This window comes from Nesoenas mayeri, assembly GCF_963082525.1.
Source record: "Nesoenas mayeri genome assembly, chromosome: 12".
Taxonomy (NCBI): domain Eukaryota; kingdom Metazoa; phylum Chordata; class Aves; order Columbiformes; family Columbidae; genus Nesoenas; species Nesoenas mayeri.
In genome coordinates, this window is record NC_137547.1 from 13,397,594 (window position 1) to 13,417,889 (window position 20,296).

Sequence of the window (20,296 nt, forward strand, 5' to 3'; positions counted from 1 at the left end):
GTAACCAGAGTACCCTGTCCTTGTTCCCCTGAACTCCCTGTCCCCACCTCCGTGGCTTGAGGATCCCAAATAAACCCCTTTGCACCCACGGCCTCTATGCACCATCATGTTTTTCGGGGGGGACAGGACACCTCAGCCCCTCCCTGGGGTCCCTGTCCCAAGCAGTGCACACACGCACCCCCAAAGTTTGGGGATCCGGGGGGGGAAACCTGCTTTAGCCACTTCCCCAGAGCTGCGGTGCTGGGGGTGCAGGGCTGGGAGCCCCTGGGACCTGCCGAGCACCACTGCAGCCATCCCCACACCAATGCGGGCATAGGGAGGGGGCAGTGGCACCCCCCAGGCATCGCCTGCTTCACCAAGAAAACCAGTGAAATAAAATAACAGTGAATATTTTATTGAACATTGTTTTAATACCATATCAAAACACCTTGACTAATGAAGGAAGCTCCCCCCAAGCTCTGAACTCAGTTTTTTTCCCCTGTGTTTTTTTTTTTAATATATAAATACAGAAAGGTTTCCCGCAGGGGCACGGCCACCGGCAGGGGAGGTCTCACCAACGAAAACGCACCCGCCGCGCCAGGAGGGGACGGGGATGGGCTGGGGTGTCACTGCCATGAACCGACTCCATCTTGGCACCTCCGGCAAAGCCACCCCCAAGGGCCATGGGGGGCCTTGCCCTGTACCCTCCTCAAAAGGGTTTGACTCCAAGGCGATGGAAAGAAAGAGGGGAGGGCGGTTTTGGCAAGAGGAGCCCGGCGAGGAGGGGCAGGAGGGGGCGGCGGGGATGCTGCAGCTCTCCAGTCTCTGAGTGGTTATAGCTGAGTTAAAGAGTGACCAGTCTGTAAACATCACCGGGGCAGGGAAGCTCAAATCGAAGAACACGCCAGTCAACACGAAGCTTCAGTTGAGTTTTTTTTTTTTTGTTTGTTTTTGTCAGTTTTCTCTTTTTTTTTTTCCTTTTTTTTTTTCTTTTTTCCTTTTTTTTCCTCATTGTAAACACTTGAAAGACAGACCCCCATGGCTCAGCAGGGGGGAGCAGTGGCCCCGCTCCTGGCGTGGGGCAGAGTCCCGGTCTCAATGCTGCCAGGGCTGGGGTGGAGATCTCCAAAAGGGAGACGGGAAGTAGGAGAAAATTCCCGTTTAGTCAGTGCAAAAAAACCGAGCAGAGCCCCCGGGCAAGTCCGGGTGGGAGGCGGGGGGGTTGCCGGTGAGAAATGCCACGTGCTCCGTTTGGCCGGCCGTCCCCTGGCAGCTTTCCCCTTTTGTTTTGGGGAGAAAAGCCAAACATCATGGCAGGGTTTTGGCCCAGGGTGTCCCCAGGACCTCCCTGGCAGGCAGAGCTCTCCTGGTGACCAGCGGCTGTGGAGGGGAGAGCAGGTCGCTCCGCTTTTCTCACACTGTCTTCTCCTGGATGTTTCTTCTTTCTTTCTAAATCTTTTAAATTAAAAAAAAACCAACAACAACAAAAAACCCCAAACATAAAAAAAAAATAATAATAAAATAAAATAAAAAAAATTTGCTGTTGTCCCAAGTGGATTCAAGTTTCTGGGTTTTATTTTTGTCTTCTTGAGGAAATTTAAAGTCAGCCCAAAACTCCAGGCAGGGCAGGGGGGATGGGGAGAGGAGGTACAGCAGGTATAGCAAGGTGCCCTGCAAAGGCAGAGAGAGATGATGCCAGGTGAGGAGCAGGAACCACGGACACCCCATCCCACCCCCTCCTGGCCCTGGATTTACGCCCCCCAGGGGTAAATTCCAGGTGAACAGCCCGCCACAGGCTCACCTTAGAGAGAAGTCAGCAAGCACGCCCGGCGGGTCAATCAGAAGGATGCTCCGGGCAAGATCTGTTCACTTCAAACCATGAGTCTATACAGCTGGAGAGAGGAGAGTGTGTCACCACCGTGCTGCCGAGCCTCGGATGTCCCCACCTGTCCCCCCGCCACCTGTCTTGCGTATCCGCTTGCCCCTGGTGCCCCGGCGGTACCTTTTGTGATAAATGCAGAGGCAGGGCAGCCTGGCTATCGTATCCCCCTGCAGCAGCTCCTCCAGGCAGATCACACACTCGCCGGCATCCTTGGTCAGCACATCATCTGGGAGAGGAGGAGAGGGCAGCGGTGAGACACGGCCCTTCGTGGTGTCCCCAGGATGGAGGGGAACCCATGGCCACCTCCGCAGAGGCAGCTGGGATCACAGAAACACAGAATCACGGAATGGTTGGGTTGGAAGGGACCTCTAGAGGTCATCTGGTCCAACCCACCTGCTAAAGCAGGTTCACCAGAGCAGATCACACAGCGTCATGTCCAGGCGGGTTTTGAATGTCTCCAGAGGAGGAGATTCCACAACCTCTCTGCACAGCCTGTTCCAGGGCTCTGGCACCCTCAAAGTAAAGAAGTTTCTCCTCATGTTTAGTTGGAACTTCTTGTGTTTTTGTCTGTGCTTGTTGCCACTCATCCTATCATTGGGCACCAATGAAATGAGTCTGGTCCCATCCTCTTGACACCCACCCTGGAGATATTTCTAAGCACTGATAAGATCCCCTTCTCAGCTTCTCTTCTCCAGGCTGAAAAGGGATGGGCAGCCGAATGGCAGCAGCCCCGGTAAACACCGGCAGGAGGCTCAGATGGAGACACAGGGGGGGAAATAGGGCAGGGGCGGCTACAGTGAACACACCCCCCACCCCTGGCTTTCAAAAAAGCACTGTTGAGGAGGGAGCGAGCATCGCTCTCCCATGAGAGGTCAGGAGAGAGGACGGGAGATGCAGGAGCTTGCAGACCCGTGCTCAGCCCAGTAACCCCACTGCCAGTGAAGAGGGGAGGAAGGCAACAACCCTCCAGAGGGGCAGCCCGGGAGGACACGTCCCCGGCCCCAGACAGGCAGGATGCCTGGCCAGGATGGCTCCCTCGGGCACAGCACCCCATGGCGAGGAACACAGGGAGGGGGCTGTAATCCAAAGGGTCTCAAGGCAAAAAGCAGCGGGTTTGAGCCATGCTGGGGGAGCGGAGAGGGGACAGCGAGCTGCACCGCTCCGCTGGGGCACAGCCCTCTTGGCAAGCCCAGCTGAGCTGCCTGCCCGTGCAGCCTGCAGCAAGTATCTCTCCAGCCTGCCCGGAGCCATCCCAAGCCAGCAGGACGCCGTGTTCCCCGCACAGCCTGGCTATGGGCCCTTACCATTGTAGGAGAGGCGAGGTTTGCTCAGACACATGATAAAGTGCATTTCCATCTCATCAGAAGCCACGGATTTGGAGCAAATGGGGCACTTGAAACCTGGAGGAAGAGAGATGAGCCCTGAGTGAGGAGAGGAGAAGAGCCCGTCCCGCATCTCAGGGTGTCCCTGAGGCCACGGTGGGGCATGACAGCCCCCTCACCTGCTGCCTGCATGGTGGCACGCACCCCACGCAGCGCCCGCCGCGCGCCCACTCATCCTGTGCTGGCTGCCAGCAGTGCTGGCGTGGAGGACAGCCACCCAACAGGGGACAGCCACTCGAGCCGCCGTGCCGGCCGTCCTCGCCGCGCAGAGGGCATGGACAGCGTGCCAAGGCAGCGGACACGTGGCCATCAGCTGCTGCCGGCCCTTAAAGGGCGAGGAGCAGCCTGGGGCACGCAGCACCCCAGGGCTGGCGAGCGCAGGGGCACGTCCCCACACCAGGACAGTGCTGTCACTGCTGCTGTGGTTCAGCCCCCCACAGCTGAGCCAGAGAAGGGCTCAGGAGGAAGGTTTTCCTGTGGGGCCACAGCAGGAGACAGGCAGGCTGGAGCTGAGAGACTGAATCAATGTTTTCTGCAGCTTTTTGCAGGAGTGAAGCAGGTGCTTGCACCTCCAATGCCAGCCAACAGCTCCAGCAGCAGCTGGACCCTACAGGCTGACTTTCCAGTTGACCTTGGCCTTGCCCTCACTCCTGGACCCACCTGGTGACCCAGACTCTTGGGTGAACCTGTCCATGATGTCCAGACCTGCTCTGCATCCTTCCTTAGGCAGAAAAACGGGGCCCAGCTGATGCCGGGGTATCACACTGGTGCCACCACCTGCTCGAGCCACGCAGACCACCCTGGTATCATCCCCAGCACCACTGAGCAAGGCTGCCCTAGACCCAGGTTTCCAAGTCTCAAACTTCCAGGAATCAAATCCCCAACCAGCCCTGCGGGTCACCCGCTGGTGCTCCCTGCAGTTCCACCGCAGCCAGCTCGAGGCCGGGCGGTCCCGCACTGCCTGGTGCAGCAGGGCTCAGGCTGATGCAGCCCAACATGTGCGTGCCACCACCATCGCCATGGGTTTGCATCAGAATATCTAGCAATTCGCTGCCTGCAGAGAGGGAGAGGGTAATTTAAGGACCTGTCTTCTAAAAGCAGATCAGGTCTGACTGCAGTGCCGCTTAAGAGCTTTCTTCATATATATGCAAAGGCTGCTCAGGAAAGAAAAGGAATGTACACAAACTATCTAAGGATGAATCAGGTTCATTTGCCACCACATGGATGTGGCAAGGGCATTTTTTTTGCTTCTTGGAAGGGACAAAGTGCAGGTGGCTTTAAGAGAAGGCAGCTCAGACCTCTGCCGTGCAAACAGCCAGGATAACCGCTCAACACCTGAGCACTCTCTCATTAGTAGTGCTGATAAGTACAGATTACTTCCAGCAACCCAGATGAAGGTCTAGGACAGGGACAACAACTTCTGCCCCTCCAGAGGGCGGTTATTTCCCAGGAGGACACAGCAAGGACAAGTGTCACTGATGATGGGAAGACTCACTCTAAAGGGACCTGCTAAATCAAGGAGCCCTTGAGCCCAGCAGCTCCTCCACTGGGGTGTCAGGCTGGCCCCCCATGTGCCATTGCAGGGACACATCCCTGCCCCCGCCAGGCCGAGCTGCGAGGTCTCTGCTGTGAATCTGGCCCCATTTGCACCAAGCCCCAACCAAACGGGCAGCGCCGGCAGCCGGAGACTCGCGGGCAGCAGCACCAATCTGCCTTCTCATCTCCAGCCTAATTTTACTCCTGACCGATTTATACCTCGTGGCAGCAGTGCCCATTAGCTGAAATAGTTGTGTTTTTTTTTCTTCTCCCAAGTGTTTACCCGCCCAGTGTATTTATAGAGCGGGCTCAGATAGCCTCCCAGCCTGCAAGACCCAACTAGCCTCCCCTTGAGAGACACTGTCCCCGTCAGCCTGCCTGCCCCTGTCCCCATCTGAACCGATCCTGCCTAAAAACACAGTCAGTCTGCCAGCACTGCGGGCTCCAGTCCCTACCTGGGAAGCTCTGGGGACTGGTTTCCAGCAGCGAGCCCCTGGGACGGGGCGGCTGTGAAGGGCTCCCTTTAGAAATGGTGTTTGAGCTGTGAACACGATGTCATGACAAGGCAGTTGCAGAGGTCTGGTACCATCCCCCATGCACTACACAGGAAGACCTCGTTTTCTCCAGTCCCCCCCTTTTTTCTGTGCCAATGTGTTATTTTAAACAGCTGACCCAGATCTGCTGGCTCCAGCAGCACCCAAAGGGACACTACAAGACACACAACAGGTGCAAAGGGAGAGGGCCCAGGATGAGACTCGGCCTGTGGCTGCCTGTGCACAACCATCGGCAAAGCAGTAGGAGCCAAGGAAAGAGCAGGGCCCTTTGCAGGCTGTGGTGAGCGGCTTTGCTCTATCTCCAGGCCTCTTTGCTAGCCGGGGTAGCTTTAGCACATTTATAAATAGCCAGCATGAACACCCGTCACGCTCCTTGGTGCTCCCTGGGCAGCTGGCTGGGGAACAGGGACCCCCAGCACCACCACAGCCCTGTGGCATGGACACAGGGGCATTGTGCAGACAGAGGGACCCATTTGGAACCCCAGTGTGTGCAGGGTGTGCTCCAGCCACAGACACTGGCTGCCGCATGGGTCTGGGGGTCGAGCCATGCACAGAAGCAAACACACGTTCCTGGCTATGCATTTTGCAAGACGGAGGTGGTGGGGGGTGGAAAAAAGAAGAAAATGCAATTGCATAAATTCCTGGGTCTGAGCGGGACAGAGGAGCCATCGCTGAAGGGCCCCCGGGCAGGGGGGTGCCCTGCACCCCAGCTGTCGGCACGAATACTTAGCATTACAAGAGCAACTGCTGGCACTGGAGCTGTGGGGAGCCCATCTCCAGGAGGACCGGGGAGGCAGGGAAGGGGATCAGGCTCCCTCGCCCCGTCTCTGGGTGACCTCTGGGGGAAGGTGGTAGACAGAAAACCACTGAGGCCAGGGAACAGGCAGCACCCAACAGCAGCAGGTGCCGAACGCCGCGCTTCAGAGTGGGTGTCGCGGCCCGGAGCCGGTCCTACAGATGAAAGGGCTGCTCTTCATAGAGTTGGCCCCTTCCAGGCCATGGTATTTTCCACATTCCCCGAAATCCCCGTTAATTTATCCTGCCTAAGCTGCCAGCCCAAGCGATGCAGGAGATTACATTTTGACAGCTGCTCATGGAAAATTCAGCTCCCTCCTCCTCGAACTCTTTCTGCCCTCCTCCCATATGCCTAAAAAAAGAGCGAGAGGAAAGGCCCAGCTATTCCTCCTTGCTTGAGCCTCCCACATCCCTGAGGAGGCTGGGGGGATACTCCAGGGAAAGGCCATGGATGCCTCCTCCTTCCCAAGGCACCCAGGGCAGCTGGCGACACTCATGCCTGTGGCACATTAAACCTGAAGCCAGCACCATCACCGCAAGCAGAGCTGTGCAGGCAGGAACCAGCTCTTGCCAGGAGCAAGCGAGGAAGAGGAGGGTGCTGCGGGAAGCAGGATGGCCTGGAAAGGCAGGTCAGATCCAGAGCTGGACGCTTGTATCCTGCAGCAGACTTTGAGAAATCCAAGGGCTTTCCAGGGCTGTGAGACGCACGTTGTCAGGTCATCTCTCCAATGGCTTGGTCTAGAAACTGGGAGCAAGCAGTGCTGGTGCTCTCTGGGGGCTACTGCCCTCTGAGTATTTTTAGGAAGGTTAAATGGTTAATTTTAGAGAGCTATGCAAAGCAGAGCTGGGTACCTCTGAAAACCTGCAGCACATCCTATGCAAACTGAAAAAGCCCCATGGTTAACCCTCACGGTGCCAAAAGCATCAGCACACAGGCTGACAGGGCTTTGGCGGGGGTTGGGAGGGTTAAGACACCTTTCTAACCATCTGTAAATATCTCAAACACAGCTGCTTCTTCATCTGGGACAGGAAATTCCCAGCACTTGTGTGTACCCCGCAGCAAGCAGCATTCAGGTCCTGGACCCTGCAACCACAGCAGGATAAACCATGAGTGGCTACACAAACTCCCTAAAATGTGCCCACCCAGAAGGGGTCACTTCCCTGGTGCCCAGCCACCCCACAGGACACCCCGAGCACCCGGGACTCAGGGGTAAGCCCCTGATGTCCATGGTACATCTGGAAACCTCAGCTGTACAGCCTATCTCTGTGTCTCCAGAGAGTATCCTGGGTGCCCAGCCAAGGGAGGCAGCTTGCACCAGGTGAGGATGCATCCAAACATGAGATAAATACAGTGAATATTTGGTCCAAGCACACAGCTGAAGTAGGGTCCTGGTGACTCCTCCTTGCTGAGCAAACTCTGAGCATCACACCTCCTGCGGCTTCCCTGGCATTGTGAGCTGAATTGCCACCAGGTGGAAGATGGAAGAGAGTGATCAGCTTAAACAAACAAACAAAAAAACAACCACGCTGGTGATTGAAGAAAAGGGAAAGACTGAAAGACCACATGTATGGTCAGTCTGAAGCAGAAATATGTGGAGTTTGGTGAGACAAAGGGACTCCAAGTCCCCCCATTCCCTTGCCCCTTATGAGCTCAGCCCCGAGAGGGAAGGGATGGCAGAAGAGCTGCCCTCCTCACCAGCCAAGCAAAAGGAACCTGCAGAGTAAAGATATTCAGACCCAACATCTCCTGGAAAATAAACTCCCTACTGGATTAAAGCAGCCTCATTTTTTGAAAGTGACTGTCACAAGACAGCACATTGGAGATGGCACATGGCAGGTGCAGAGCACGTCGTCAGCACTTGGGCACTGCAGTGACCTGGCAGCTGAGGACCTCCATGGGTGTTCTCTTCTGAGAGCATCACCCATGGTATAAGGATGCTACAACAGCCTCTGAGCGATGCAGCTGGTGATGCCACCTCGCTCCAGGGCCAAGAGGCAGCTCACAGCTGCACCAAGGACCTGTCCCAAGGACTACGCTCCCTCTGCCAGCAAGGTGCTCACTTGGAGTGCCTGGAGGCCAAGGCAATCAGCAGGATCAGGCCCAAACCTGCTTCCCCTTTCAGAAGGAAATGGCATCAGCTGCACGGGAAGATGCAGGAGCCAGAGCCCGACACGGCCCCACGGCAGGACACAAGGCGCCGGACGAACACCGCGATGGTGCTCGGCTATTGTGCAGCTCAAGGGCTGACACGAGCGGGGACACGTAGGCAGGAAGGAGTAAAGCACTTAAGCGGACTAATTTGCCAGCTCCAAAAAAGGGCCCTACCAGTGTCCTTCCTCCTGATTCAAGGCTGCGGGGAAGAGGGGAAAGCATAAAGGACAGGTCCAGGCTGGAAAGACAACATCCTGCCTTCCTGGGGGTGGAAGCGAGACACGGCTGGGGGATGCCAGTGCACCAGCCCCAGACAAGAAGCCAGGCAGTGGGGACATGGCTGGGCTGGGACATCTCTGGATGGTGGCACTTGGAGAGAAACCCAATGGTGAAGGTCATCTCAGCAAAGAGACAATCCTGCTCCATCCCCATCCCATCTCATGCCACCATTTCCTTGCTGATCAAATCAGTTCAGCTGGCTGAGCTGAGAGAAAATAAACTCTTGTAACATGAAGTAGCACCCCAAAAAGAAGCCACTCCTGTGCAATGTCTAAGAAAGGCTGTCCCTGGTTTGTGATGGCTCCTGGCAAAGCCACCACACTGCAGGTGTTTGCTGTCACATGGGCCACATGCCAGCCAAGGGTGGCAGGGACGTGCCATTGACCACGAAGCTGCCCAAGGTCAGCAATGCCCTAACGCTTGAGGCATCGGGTTTTGGAGGCAGCTCTGCCCACTCTCCCTGCTCTCAAGCAGCAAAGAGGAGGTAGATGCAGCAGCAAGAAAAAGGCATCGGTGCTCCAGGTGGATGTGGGGAAGCCACTGGGACCAGGGGGATGCAGGATGCAAAGCAGAGGGGCTGGGTGGTGTCACTTTGGCGCAGCCCAGGGCTGGCTTGCTGCAAGTCAGGAGGCAGAGATATATTTCTTTTTTAGCCAGCTGGTTTCTTATGGAGGCGGTGAGGTAGGACGGGAAGAAGCAGAACAGATTGCAATACTGGGGATGAGGAAAGACAGAGTTGGGAAGGGGCAGGAGACGTGAGAGAGGGAGCCCCACAGACAGGAACTTCTGCTCCAAAGCACCCAAACCCATCAAGCCTCAGCAGACAGACACATCAAAGCCTTACAAGACACATCCAGCACAGCTTATGGACACTGAGAAGCAGGAGAGAGAAGAGGCCTGGCTATACAGTCACAGGGACATCCAGAGCCACCCTCAGGGAGGATGTACAAACAGCCTCTGCACCCCAAGCACCCCCCTGCCTGTTGCTCTTGGAGTGTTGCCCCTTTAACAGTTGCCGTTGTGATTTTTGAACAAAAGTACCTACACTACAGGTGGAGAGCATCTCCCTTCTATAGCCCAGCCTGTGCTGCAGGGTCCGTTCCCCCAGACCTGGAAGAAAAAGGTGACCTCCCAGGGCCACCCTGCCTTCCAGCTAGTCCTTGTTTACTGCAGAAACACTCCCCCAGCTGCTGGGAAAAGGCTGCATAAGGAAGAACGTGTAGCCCAAAGCTAATTTTAGCATCCTGGAAAACAGCAAAGTTAAGCAGAAGGGTCCTGGGTGACAGCCCAGTGAAAGCGTTAACACCTTAGACTCCTGCCGTGTGGCTGTAGGGCTTGAATTTGCTGAGTTACAAGCTCATTCAGGGCTCTTGCTTGTCACAAAACCAGCCTGGGGTTATCTCATTGTGCAGAAGAGCTGCAGGGATGCTCCGGAGCTGTGTCCCAACTCTCAGGGGATGCTCGGGGTTCCAAATTCACTGCCCAGAGAGGAGAGGGATCCTGCAGGCATGCCTGGGAATTTCCAAAGGCTTTTGCCAGCACACCTGCTTTTTTCCTCCCAAATATTTCTTGTGTGAAGCAGAATGCATGACTGCAAGCCCTGCTGTGGGCAGCAATCACCCACAAGATGCACGGAGCCAACAAAGCAACTGAGAGGTCCCAGGTGCCAAAATGAAGGAGTGTGGGGGATCCTCCAGCAGCACGACAGGACGCAGCGACTGGGAAATCAAAGCCAAAAGGGAGAGAGTCGGATGCTTCGGCTTGGCAGGGGCTGGGAAGGAGCAGCGAGGAAACGTCACATCGGGGTGAGTCACTTCTGAGTAAGCCATCCGCTGGGGAGGCACCCACGGAGTCCCCACCGCCCGGCTCCAGCCACCACCGAGCTGCCAGAGGAACTCCCGCTTTCGGAAAGGCTTAAGCACAAAAGCCTGACCCAAGCCACTCCCAAACACAACCAAGCCGGCGGGATGAAGTGGCAGCTCCCAGGCTACCCTGCTCCTGACCCCCGGGTTATTCCACAGCAGAAAAGTCATTCCTTGATGCTGCTGAGACTCTATCACACCTCAGCTGATCCTGCTGGGAGGATGAAGGGACACTCCAGAGACACACGATGACATGCCCCAGCGTCACAACTCTGGCAGAAGGATCAGAGCCCAGCACTGATCTCACACACGCTCCTGCTGGGAAGCAATCCCACGCGGCTCCTGGGACACTTTCTCCCCGGGCATCCCACGGCAGCACCGCACAAACGGAGTGGTGGAGGATCTCCCATGGCACGTCATGCCTGGGCCATGGTGGCAGGAGTTACTGGGACAACTGGTTTTCATTATTAGTGTAAGATCCCTGGGGTGTGTGGGAAGGACAGAGCACTGCTTTTCAGGGTAAAGAAAGGGCAATTTTTACATAATGGGCAGCAAACAGAGCACGAAAGGCACATTGAGCTATGTCCACAGGCACTGCATGATGGGGAAACACCAGTTCACACCGGTTGTTTCTGCAAGAAGAAAGACACCAGTTGAAAAAAATCCTAAGGAGGAGCACACAGCAGAGCAAGCCATAGGCTGACCTGCCCCTTGCGCGGTAGGAGGATGCATGACAGCGAGTATCTCCCCGCTCCCCGGGAGGGTCTGCGATGCTGAGGGATGCCTAGTGGATGAATCCAGGCTACTGGGACAGCAGGAAGGGAAAAATGGGGGTGCAGAGCAGCAGGATGATCACACACCTCTGCCATTCAAGGTGCGGTAGGATGCTCGACAGCATCAAGCTGACAGCATGAGCTCCCATTCTCCAGACACAGGCACCCCAAAGACCAGCTGCAGGGTGCTGCCTGCTTCATACCTGTCCACGGGAAGCAGAAAGAAATGAAAGGCATCTACAACCACCCTTGGAAGGGCAAAATTCAGGCAAATGGCAGACTTCAAGGGCTATGAAATCTATGTTGCAATAAATAAGCAGATGGACAATAGCATCAAAGCAACAAGATCAGGGTGCTCAGCCTCACCTTGTCCCACTCAGCACCAGCTGAACAGAAGCCTGGCCCCAAAACTGACCTCAACCCATTTGACTCGACCTCCCTGCATACAGTAATTTAAGCCATCTGGCTAGAGCCGAATCCCGCCTCATTCTCCCCAGCTACAGATGTATAGGCCTTGGATGGATGGATGGATGGATGGATGGATGGATTAAAAGGTGGATCTAATTCCCCTGCAGCACTTCCAACAAAAGACACCTCCATCACCTTGCAGGGAGAGCTCCCAAATGAATTACTGCAATTACTCCAGCTGCAGGAGAAACTGCAGGTTTTCCCCCCACCGGCAACAAAGATTTCTCCAAAAAACAATCCCCAAAACGCCCACCACACTAGGCTGTAACACAATTGTCTGCGATGCGACGGGCAGAGCCCCCGATACCACCAAGCTGAGCCATGATCAGAGAAACACGCAGCCACGGCGAAAGCTGAGGGGAGAACAAAATCGGTTGCCTTTCAAGGCAGCAACAGGCAAAGAGGGACGGAGGACGTGGAAACTCTAATGCCAAAGCCCCAGCCTGGGGGGAAATAAAATGCTGGGCAGGGATGCGGGGCAGAGAGAACATCACTCGTTTCTCTTGCCTGACTGCTGCCTTCCTTCTCTTGCATTGCAGGCAGCTGGCCTCTAAAAATACCCGCTGTTGTCACGCCATCTGCCTGCTAGGGCCAGGAAACAGCTCTGAGCAGCTTTCAGTTCAATTCTTCATCTGTGCCCTTGTGCCTCACTTTGCCAGGGCCCATCCCAAGCTCCATTTCTGGGCCTGGTAGGTGACAATCCCTTGGGAACCATGCCCATAACCCAACACAGCCTCAACAGGCCAAGGGTGCTCGGGGGGAATATATAGCCCTGGGAAATGTCTGCTAGCATTGCTAAAACTAGCAAAAGGGTAACTATTTCCACTGTGTCTCTCTGCTCCTCAACAAAGCACCACAAGACCACTGCACAAGGCTCATGGTCTTGTTTCCACTCTGTTGATGGGAGGCCCACAGCTGCATGAGTGTGCATGAGAGCAGAGAGCCGGAATTCCCCGAGCTAATTCAGCCCATGCCCTCCCAAGCGGCACAACCCTGCAGCTGCACCGGGGGCCAACCTGCTGCCCACACTGGCTGGTTAAGCTCCATGGGGGAGGAGAGAAGAGTCAGCTCCACCTTGGAGGAGCACAGCAGCCTCTCCAGCAGCCAGACACCATCCCCACTGGCAAAATACACCTTGTATCAAACACCTTCAGCTGTCCACACACCCACAATCAGCACCTGGGGAAGGGCAATGCCAGCACAGAGTGATGCATTTGCTCAAGCTCAGCCAGCCACATGCAGCACAAACCTGGCAGGATGCACGCATGGGCAACACCGACAGACCCAGCCCCATGTTGGCAGCACAGCCACCAACAGCAATGACCTGCCAGCTCCCCACCTCTCCCCGCCACGTTCCTCAAACTGTGCAGGAGCCACAGTGAGCCAGACAGCTAAACCACACCGAGAGAAAAGCAGCCCTTGTCTCCGACTTCTCCACCCCTCTCCACCACCCGCAGCCTGGCAGGGCAGGAAACCCGCCAGCAGCTGGGCTCTGCCCATGGGAAACACGCAGCAGCACGACAAGAGGCCCCAGGCCCGCAGAGCTTCCTGCAGCTGCATCTCCCCACTGTCCCCAACAGAAAACACTGAGCAAAAGGGTTTGGCCAAGAAGTGCCTGCAAAGGATAGCAGGAGCAACCCCTGGGGGAGACCCAAACCCCCAGTGGGCTCACCCACATTTGAAAACTGCTCAGTGGGGCTGGTGCAGGTGAAACATCTAAGGCCCAATTTTAACCACTCCAGCTCTATCAAAATAAGAAATGGGTCTGCCTCTCCAGAGAGAGGCTTGTTGTACTCTGATGCACAGCCAGAGCAGGCAAGTAAACCACTCTGCACCACAGCCTGTTGCTTTACTGTATCACTCGTGAGCTCTTACAATTTAAATTTTCAAGGGAAGCAGGAGAAAGCCAGGTCACATTTACTCAACCTCAAGCATTTGGCACATCTGGGGTTTTGGTGTACCAGCGGCAGAGGCAATGAGACACGCCTGGTGGTTGCCCACCGGCTGGCTGGGGTGCCACAGGACCAGCTCCTGCAGAGGGAATTCATTCAAAGAGCTCTTTGCTGCCTGTCTGATTTGTCACACGGGAGATTACATCGGAGGAAAAAAAAGCTTTATTTTTTTTTTTTTTCCCCAGAGTAGGTTTTTCTCCCTCCCCGCATTTCTCTTGAAATTAATTTTCGGCATTTAGCAGCATTTTCCCATGACTCTCCGCAGCTCCCTTGGCCAGGCGCCAGCCCTGGTACCACTCCTTCAAAGATGCCTGCATCTGATTGATCCTCTGGCCAGCGAACGAGAGAGACAGAGATGATAGGAGCCCTAATAGCACATTAATAAATAAGAGAAGCCTTTACGGTTATTCCAGTCACCGAAACAAACATCTCAGCAAAACAAACCAGCATGGGATAAACTTACGTCACGGGCCGGGAAGACAATCCTGGCTGGTAAGTGGGTCAGCCCTGGGGAGCACGAGAGCATCATTCTCAGCATCTCTGGAGCGTACGTGTGCAGAGGGGGGAGAGGGCACCCCAGCGCCCTGGTGCTGATTTATGCACAGGGCCAGAGAGGAGCGAGCCCGGCCAAGCCAATTAGCACATGCAGCAATTAGTGCGTCACTCCAGGGCAAGGCGGCTGAGAGATTTCAGAGGGCACCGGAGCGGCAAGGCAGCGCAGTGACAGCCTGCGCTAGCTCTCGCTGCGGGGACTGAAGATAACCCCTGCTGCTGCCGGCTTCTCACGCACAACGCCAACGTTGTCACACTCAAACTTCATCTCCAGGCTGTGGGGCTGGGACGCAGTAAAGCTGCCCTCGAGTCTCCCATCTTCTGGTATTTGGTACTTTGTTCTTCCAAGGTAGCTCCTGCTCTTCCCCCGGCCCTGGAGGTATGCTGTCCTGTGGCCAGCTCAGAGAAGGTACAAGCAGAAGATGAACCTCTTCAGACCTGGAAAGTCCAGTGCTGAATATCTCTGACCCGGGGAGTCAGTGAGACCATTCCTGCGCCATCTCCGCAGGCCTGGCAATGCTGCAGGTTCCAGACTGGGCTGTCAGGCAGTCATCAGCACCAAACCCACAAGAAGATGATTTGAGGATGGTCTCCTTTGGAAATTTCCACTGACAAAACCAGATTCAACAACAGCAAGTTCCTGCAGGCCTTGGGGTGCCCTTCCCCTGGCCTAGCCCCTGGAGAGCGGGGAGGGAAGCATGTGTGACGTCTGCGTGTTGAAAAGTTGGTGGCAGGAAAGTCAGTGGTGGAAAGAGGACTCCCTCCAGCAGCTCGCTGACTAGCCAGCTAGAATTAAGCCTAGCTTAAGGTTTTGGTGTAGAGATTACAATGTCAGGGCAAGCTTGGGAGTGAGGATTGCCAAGCACCATTGAGAAAAGGCTCAGGACTTGAAGCTGTCGGAGCACAGCAAGGACATGCCACAGACTTGCCTCTTCCCAGCTGGGCAGAGATCGGGGCTGCCCAACCCAGGTGTTCACACACACTTTCAGTTCATCCTCCAACAAGCAATCCCTACTTCACATTCCTGACTCCAGAGTTGGATCAAAGAGCACCTCCAGCTTGTTTCACTCTAACCGTGCCTGGAGAAGGAATCAGCCCAGCATCCTGGCACCGGACACCCCTCTCCCCCAGGCTGGGCCCTCCTGCTGCTGAGAACACAGCAGCTCTCTTGGCAGAGGAGACCTCCCGACCTTGCTGCTGCCAGCAGCCGGGACAAACAGGTTGTTCCGTCAGCGCACAGAAAGCCTGTGACATTTCTGATGGCACCGCGCAGAAGGATGAGCTAGGCATTTCCTTGGGCAGACAAGGAGATATGGACTTATTAGAGCTTCAAACACTCAAGGGCTTTAGGTGATGAGGGGGATTTCCAGATAAACTTTAAGCTACTTACAGCCTCTGCAAACTCCCTGAGATCCTCTGATGAAGATGAATAACATGAGTGATAGCAAGAGAACCACACAAAGCTGGAGACATACAGCACTAAACCACATCTCCTTTTTCTCCCTTCTTCCCACTAGCCTTGGCTTTTCCAAGAAGTCCTAATGGTCTGAAGCTACAGAGAAAGAGTGGTCAAGTGCTACAAGCAAACTCCAAAGTTGCAAAAGATGTTTTGTCATTTTCCACCCATGTAGGCAAGGAAACAGATCTCAGAAACCCTGGGCAGACAGGGAAATCCCAGAGCAGGTTCAGGTGGTGCTGGAGCAGTTACGTTGCTCGCAGGGATGGCAGACGGGCCTGGGAAAATCCCTGTAAAGAAATGGGATCCACTTACCCCCAGAGGTCCTGTCCGCTCAGAGCGAGGGAACAAGCTCCGCCACAATGGTCAGAGCCCCCTCACCCACTCTGTTTGAAAGGTGCATTTACGCTTTGCTGTTCATCAGAGCAGCAGGTCTCCACTCCTGGCCTTGCAAGGACCAGAAGCCATCGATATGTAACTGCTCATGCTGTCCCTGCGCCCTAGCAGCCATGGCACAGCCTGGAGGATTTGGCAGCGAGTTCTCCTCGCCAACCATCACAACTCACAGCACCCTGCACTGATGCTGCAGCATACGCTGGCCCTGGGGACCACTTTGAAACTCCCTCCGCACAGACTTCCCAGCACAGCCCTCCTCTCTACCTCTCCTGGCACGCCTGGCTCTTCTGTAAGCCTCCAACTGCAGAGAGGGGAAGGAGTGACGCCAGCCAGGGAGAAGAGCTCAGCCCACCCCAGCTCACTCCTTGGGGTCTCCGCTGACAGACCAGATGACCCATGAAGCAGTGGAGAAGCGCACAAAATCAGCATCACAGATAAAGGGAGCGGCGAGGCGCCAAGCCTATCTGCGTGCTCCCATTATCACTGACATGCTGCCGCAATGACAGCACGTTATCACCGGTGTTAAGCCAGGGCTCCTTGCTGTCCCACTGGGGTCCATACACCACGCAGGTCACACTTTGAGGCTCTCAGCACTTTCCCCAAACCCAAGTACTCCTGGAAGACGAAGCCCATGAACACAACCTTCCCCACATGTCAAGACTGGCACCATGCGTGTCTCCAGCCTGTGCAGAGGCAGGAGTAAAGGGCAAGGATCTACTCTCCAGACCTGTTAGCCACAGTTTGGGGGCTTTTCTCCTTGGGGCAGTACAGCAACTCGGGCAGACCCCTGAGATCCCCAGGCACATGTCCTGCTGCGTGGGTTCAGTGCATCAGCGGGTGCCCTCATCCCCACCCTTGAGCCATCCTTCAGAAGGAGCAGGGACAGTCACCAGCAGCAATGTCAAAGCTCCTCTCTCTCCATTTACCCGAGCGATGCCGCTTCAGCACTTTCCAGTGGCTAATGGAGTGGCTCAGCGCCGCGACGAGTGGGTCAATGGGGAGGCAGCGGGGAAGCAGCAAGTAGCTCCTGACTGCCCTGCTGCAGGTTAACCAGCTGCAATGGGAGACTAGCAGGAATTTTAGCAATCTTGAGGTGGCTTACTTCCCCTTGGTCTCCAAATCCTCCATTAACCTCTTACACTAAGAGGAAGAACGCAGAAGTTTAATGAGCTCCGTTGAATTTTCAGAATGGTTTTTGAGCATCCTCCACTCCTTTTGCTATTAATTAGCAACAAGGAAGAACCACCACCGGGAGAGTCTTCGGCACGGAGCGAACAGCTCTCACTGCTGCCCGCGCGTGCTTTGGCACAGCTCAAACACTCTCAGATGGCCCCAAAAGAGGCATCAGAGAAACCTAGTTCTTGCAGCACTTCCCACAGCTCACACTGCAATCTTCCAAGGACACCAGGTTTAACTTAACATCACACTCACGCGAGTGGCCAGAAAAAGATTACTTCATTTTGCAGATGGTTTCTTTTTGTGAACAGGTTTTTGACTCTCAACATTATAGTTTCAGAACTATCACCTAATGTAACCCATAATCTCTGACTGACCACCTCTACATACAGATTAGCTGTAATGAAACCCTCCCCGCTCCAGCATCAGGTGCAGCAGAAGGCCCCATGGCACTCATTCACACAGAGACTTGTGGAATACCTGGAAGGATGCTGCACCTTAGTTTCTTTCTGTGTTTAAAAAACACAGTGCAGTGGCACAGTCTGCACAAGGTCACAGAGCAAAAAGGTTTGCAGAAGCGCTCGGTCTCAGGTCCAGTGCCACACACCAGCCAGCCCTCTCCACCTGCCAGGGTGGACTGTAGGTGCCCAGCTTATCCAGATCAATAGGAACTGGGCCCGGGGCATTCTGCCACTGTGGATGCAATGCAAGACACAGCTTTGATCTGAGAGAAACAGCCCCTAAAAACTGGGTAAAGGGGAAAAATACCAAGATGGGAGTAGGAAAATGGGCTGCGTGAGCCTCGATTTGCACTTTGCTCTCGTCCACTGGTTCAGTTTCAAGGCTTCCTGAAAATGAGGCATTGTCCCAAGGCATATTATGAAATTCCCAGACCACGTCATGCAAGGAGAACACTTACACCATCTGCAAGTGGGGCGGGTGGGAGAGAAATCCCAGACTATTCCAGGAAACACAAGGAGACATCCCTGACATGACTTCCCCTCTAGCCAGGAGGGGAATGGAGGACCTCCCACCTCGCTCCCTCTACCCAGCCAAAACTAGGTCAGTGACACAGCCCTGCTCACTGCCAGAGATCCTCTCCCAGACACCAGGACACACGGAAGGGCCCAGCCACGAGGGTTAGGATGGGGGCAACCGTGCCCCCTCCCTTAGCGTGACACATTTCCTGCAAAAGAGCTCAGCCAGCTCCCCGGCTCTGTTAAAGAGGCAGGCAGTTCCTCCTCTGCTTCCTCCCAGCACAGCAACAGTGCCAGCTGGCTTGGATGAGAAAACCCGCTTCAGCCTCTCCCTGGCCCTTTATCAGACAAAACATAGAAAAAAAAATCCCACACCTCAATTTCAAAGGCTTCCTCTGGCCCTTTCTGAGTTTCTAAAGCATGGGAACCACTACACCTGATTGGCACCCCCCAAACACTTTCGGAAGAAGCACAAGGAGCTCAGTCTGGTCTTCAAAACCAAGGGCTCAAGCTACAGCACCATTTTCCCCAGAGTCCAGGGGGACAGGGGGTGCCAAAACCCCTGCTTCACATCCCAGAGCTAAAACATCTCCCTTCTCAAAAGCCTCTTCCCTTGACCTTGACACAGATGCCAGCCCCAGCCTTCACCCACCCACCCACACCAGGGAAGGGATGGGGGTCCTGCCTTCAGACAGGGCTTGACCAGCCGGCCAAGTGGGGCACAGCTTCCCCTTGCCACCCTCTTCCTGTTGCCGGGTGACCCGAGCCCATCGCCACCCCCGGGTACCCACGGCGGGAAGGGAGGGCTCCGGGGAGCCGGTACTCACCGCTGTGCGAGCTGAACCACCGCGGTGCGATGTGGAGGGGCAGCGCGTCGGCCAGCGAGGCCCTGGCGCCCAGGTACAGCATCCCGTCTCTATGGTGACCGCCTCCCGTCTCCTGGTAACCGTTGCCATGGGCGTACGTGGAGTCGGAGCCCGGACCGCCGCCGCCACCGCCGCCGCCCGGGGCCCGCTCGGCCTCCCCCGCCGCTCGCGCCGCCGCCGCGTACAGCCCGAAGGGGACAGCGCCGGCCGCCGCCGGGTCCATGCCCATCCCGGCCACCGAGCTGACGGAGCGGCTGCGCAGCCCCATGGCGCCGCCGCCGCCGCCCGCTCGGTAATGGCCGAAGGGGGGCGGCCCCCCCCCTCCTCCCGGCGGCGGCACGGCGCTGTCATCCGTCGACACCCCCGGGAAGGGGCCCCGCGAACGGGTCGCCGTGCTCTGCTTGCCCCCCATGTGGGCACCGCCGGGCCGGAGGGAGCCGAGCGACAGCCCCCCGTGGGGAACGGGGCCGCGCCGCCCCCGCCGCCGCTGGGAAGCGAGAGGGGGCGGAAGGAAGCGGGGGGGTGGGGGCGCGGGGAGCTACGGGAGAAAACCCATCCCCGCCCCAGGCATCCTCCCCCGGCCGGGCCCGCAGGGGCGAGGGCGCCCCGAGTCCGCCGCCGCCGTCACCCCCGGCGGGGGCCGCCGAGGGCTCCGGGGCCGCGGAGGGGGGGGTGGGGAGCGGGACGGCGGGGGAGGAGGGGGGAGGGTGGACGCCGACCGGGTCGCTCCGCCCGCCTCGCTCCTGCCCGGGGCGCGGCCGGCAGCCGGGCGACGATCAGCTGCGGCCCATGGGGCGGCGGGGGGCGGCGGGGGCGGCGCGCCCCGCTCCGCTGCGCTGCGCCGGGCACGGCCTCGCTGCCGGCCGCCGCCAGCCGCCTGGGTGCTCGGCGCCGCGCCGGAGACAATAGAGGCCGGCAGCACGCATGCTCCCGCCCCCGGCCCCCCCGGCCCGCCGCCCTTAACCCCTGCGCTGCTGCCGGCCGCCGCGGCCCGGGCCTGCCCTCGCCGCCGCTGCGGTCTGCGGGCCATCGGCACGCCGCTCCCCGGGTGGACGGGCGCTGCCCCGCGGAGCGCAGGGCCTCGGCCCCCCAACTTCCATGCTCCCCGGGCCGCCGCAAGGGCCGGCAGCGGGGCCGTCACCTCCCGCGGGCCGCCTCAGCGAGCCGCTCCGGGGAGGCTGGGCCCACACGGGCCCCGCTGCGGCGCCCAGGCCGTGCGGCCCCACCGGCCCCTCGGGACACGCCGCCCCCGGTTCACC

At 56.9% G+C, this 20,296-nt stretch overlaps 1 protein-coding gene across 2 annotated transcripts; it reads right to left on the bottom strand.

Annotated features, from left to right (window-relative positions):
- Positions 1-230: 230 nt before the first annotated feature.
- On the bottom strand, positions 231-20,293 carry ZNRF1 (zinc and ring finger 1). 2 transcript variants are annotated; one of them, XM_080352239.1, is made up of 5 exons: positions 18,999-20,293; positions 3,166-3,261; positions 1,982-2,087; positions 1,781-1,871; positions 231-1,650 (listed from the first exon to the last, which is right to left on the bottom strand). In XM_080352239.1, the coding sequence occupies exons 1-4, from the start codon at positions 19,447-19,449 to the stop codon at positions 1,814-1,816; spliced, it is 711 nt and encodes a 236-aa protein (XP_080208365.1). In that variant the 5' UTR covers positions 19,450-20,293; the 3' UTR covers positions 231-1,650; positions 1,781-1,813. The 2 variants fall into 2 exon arrangements, with proteins under 2 accessions (XP_080208365.1, XP_080208366.1); XM_080352240.1 differs by lacking the exons at positions 231-1,650; positions 1,781-1,871; positions 1,982-2,087; positions 3,166-3,261 and adding an exon at positions 15,698-15,912.
- Positions 20,294-20,296: the final 3 nt, after the last annotated feature.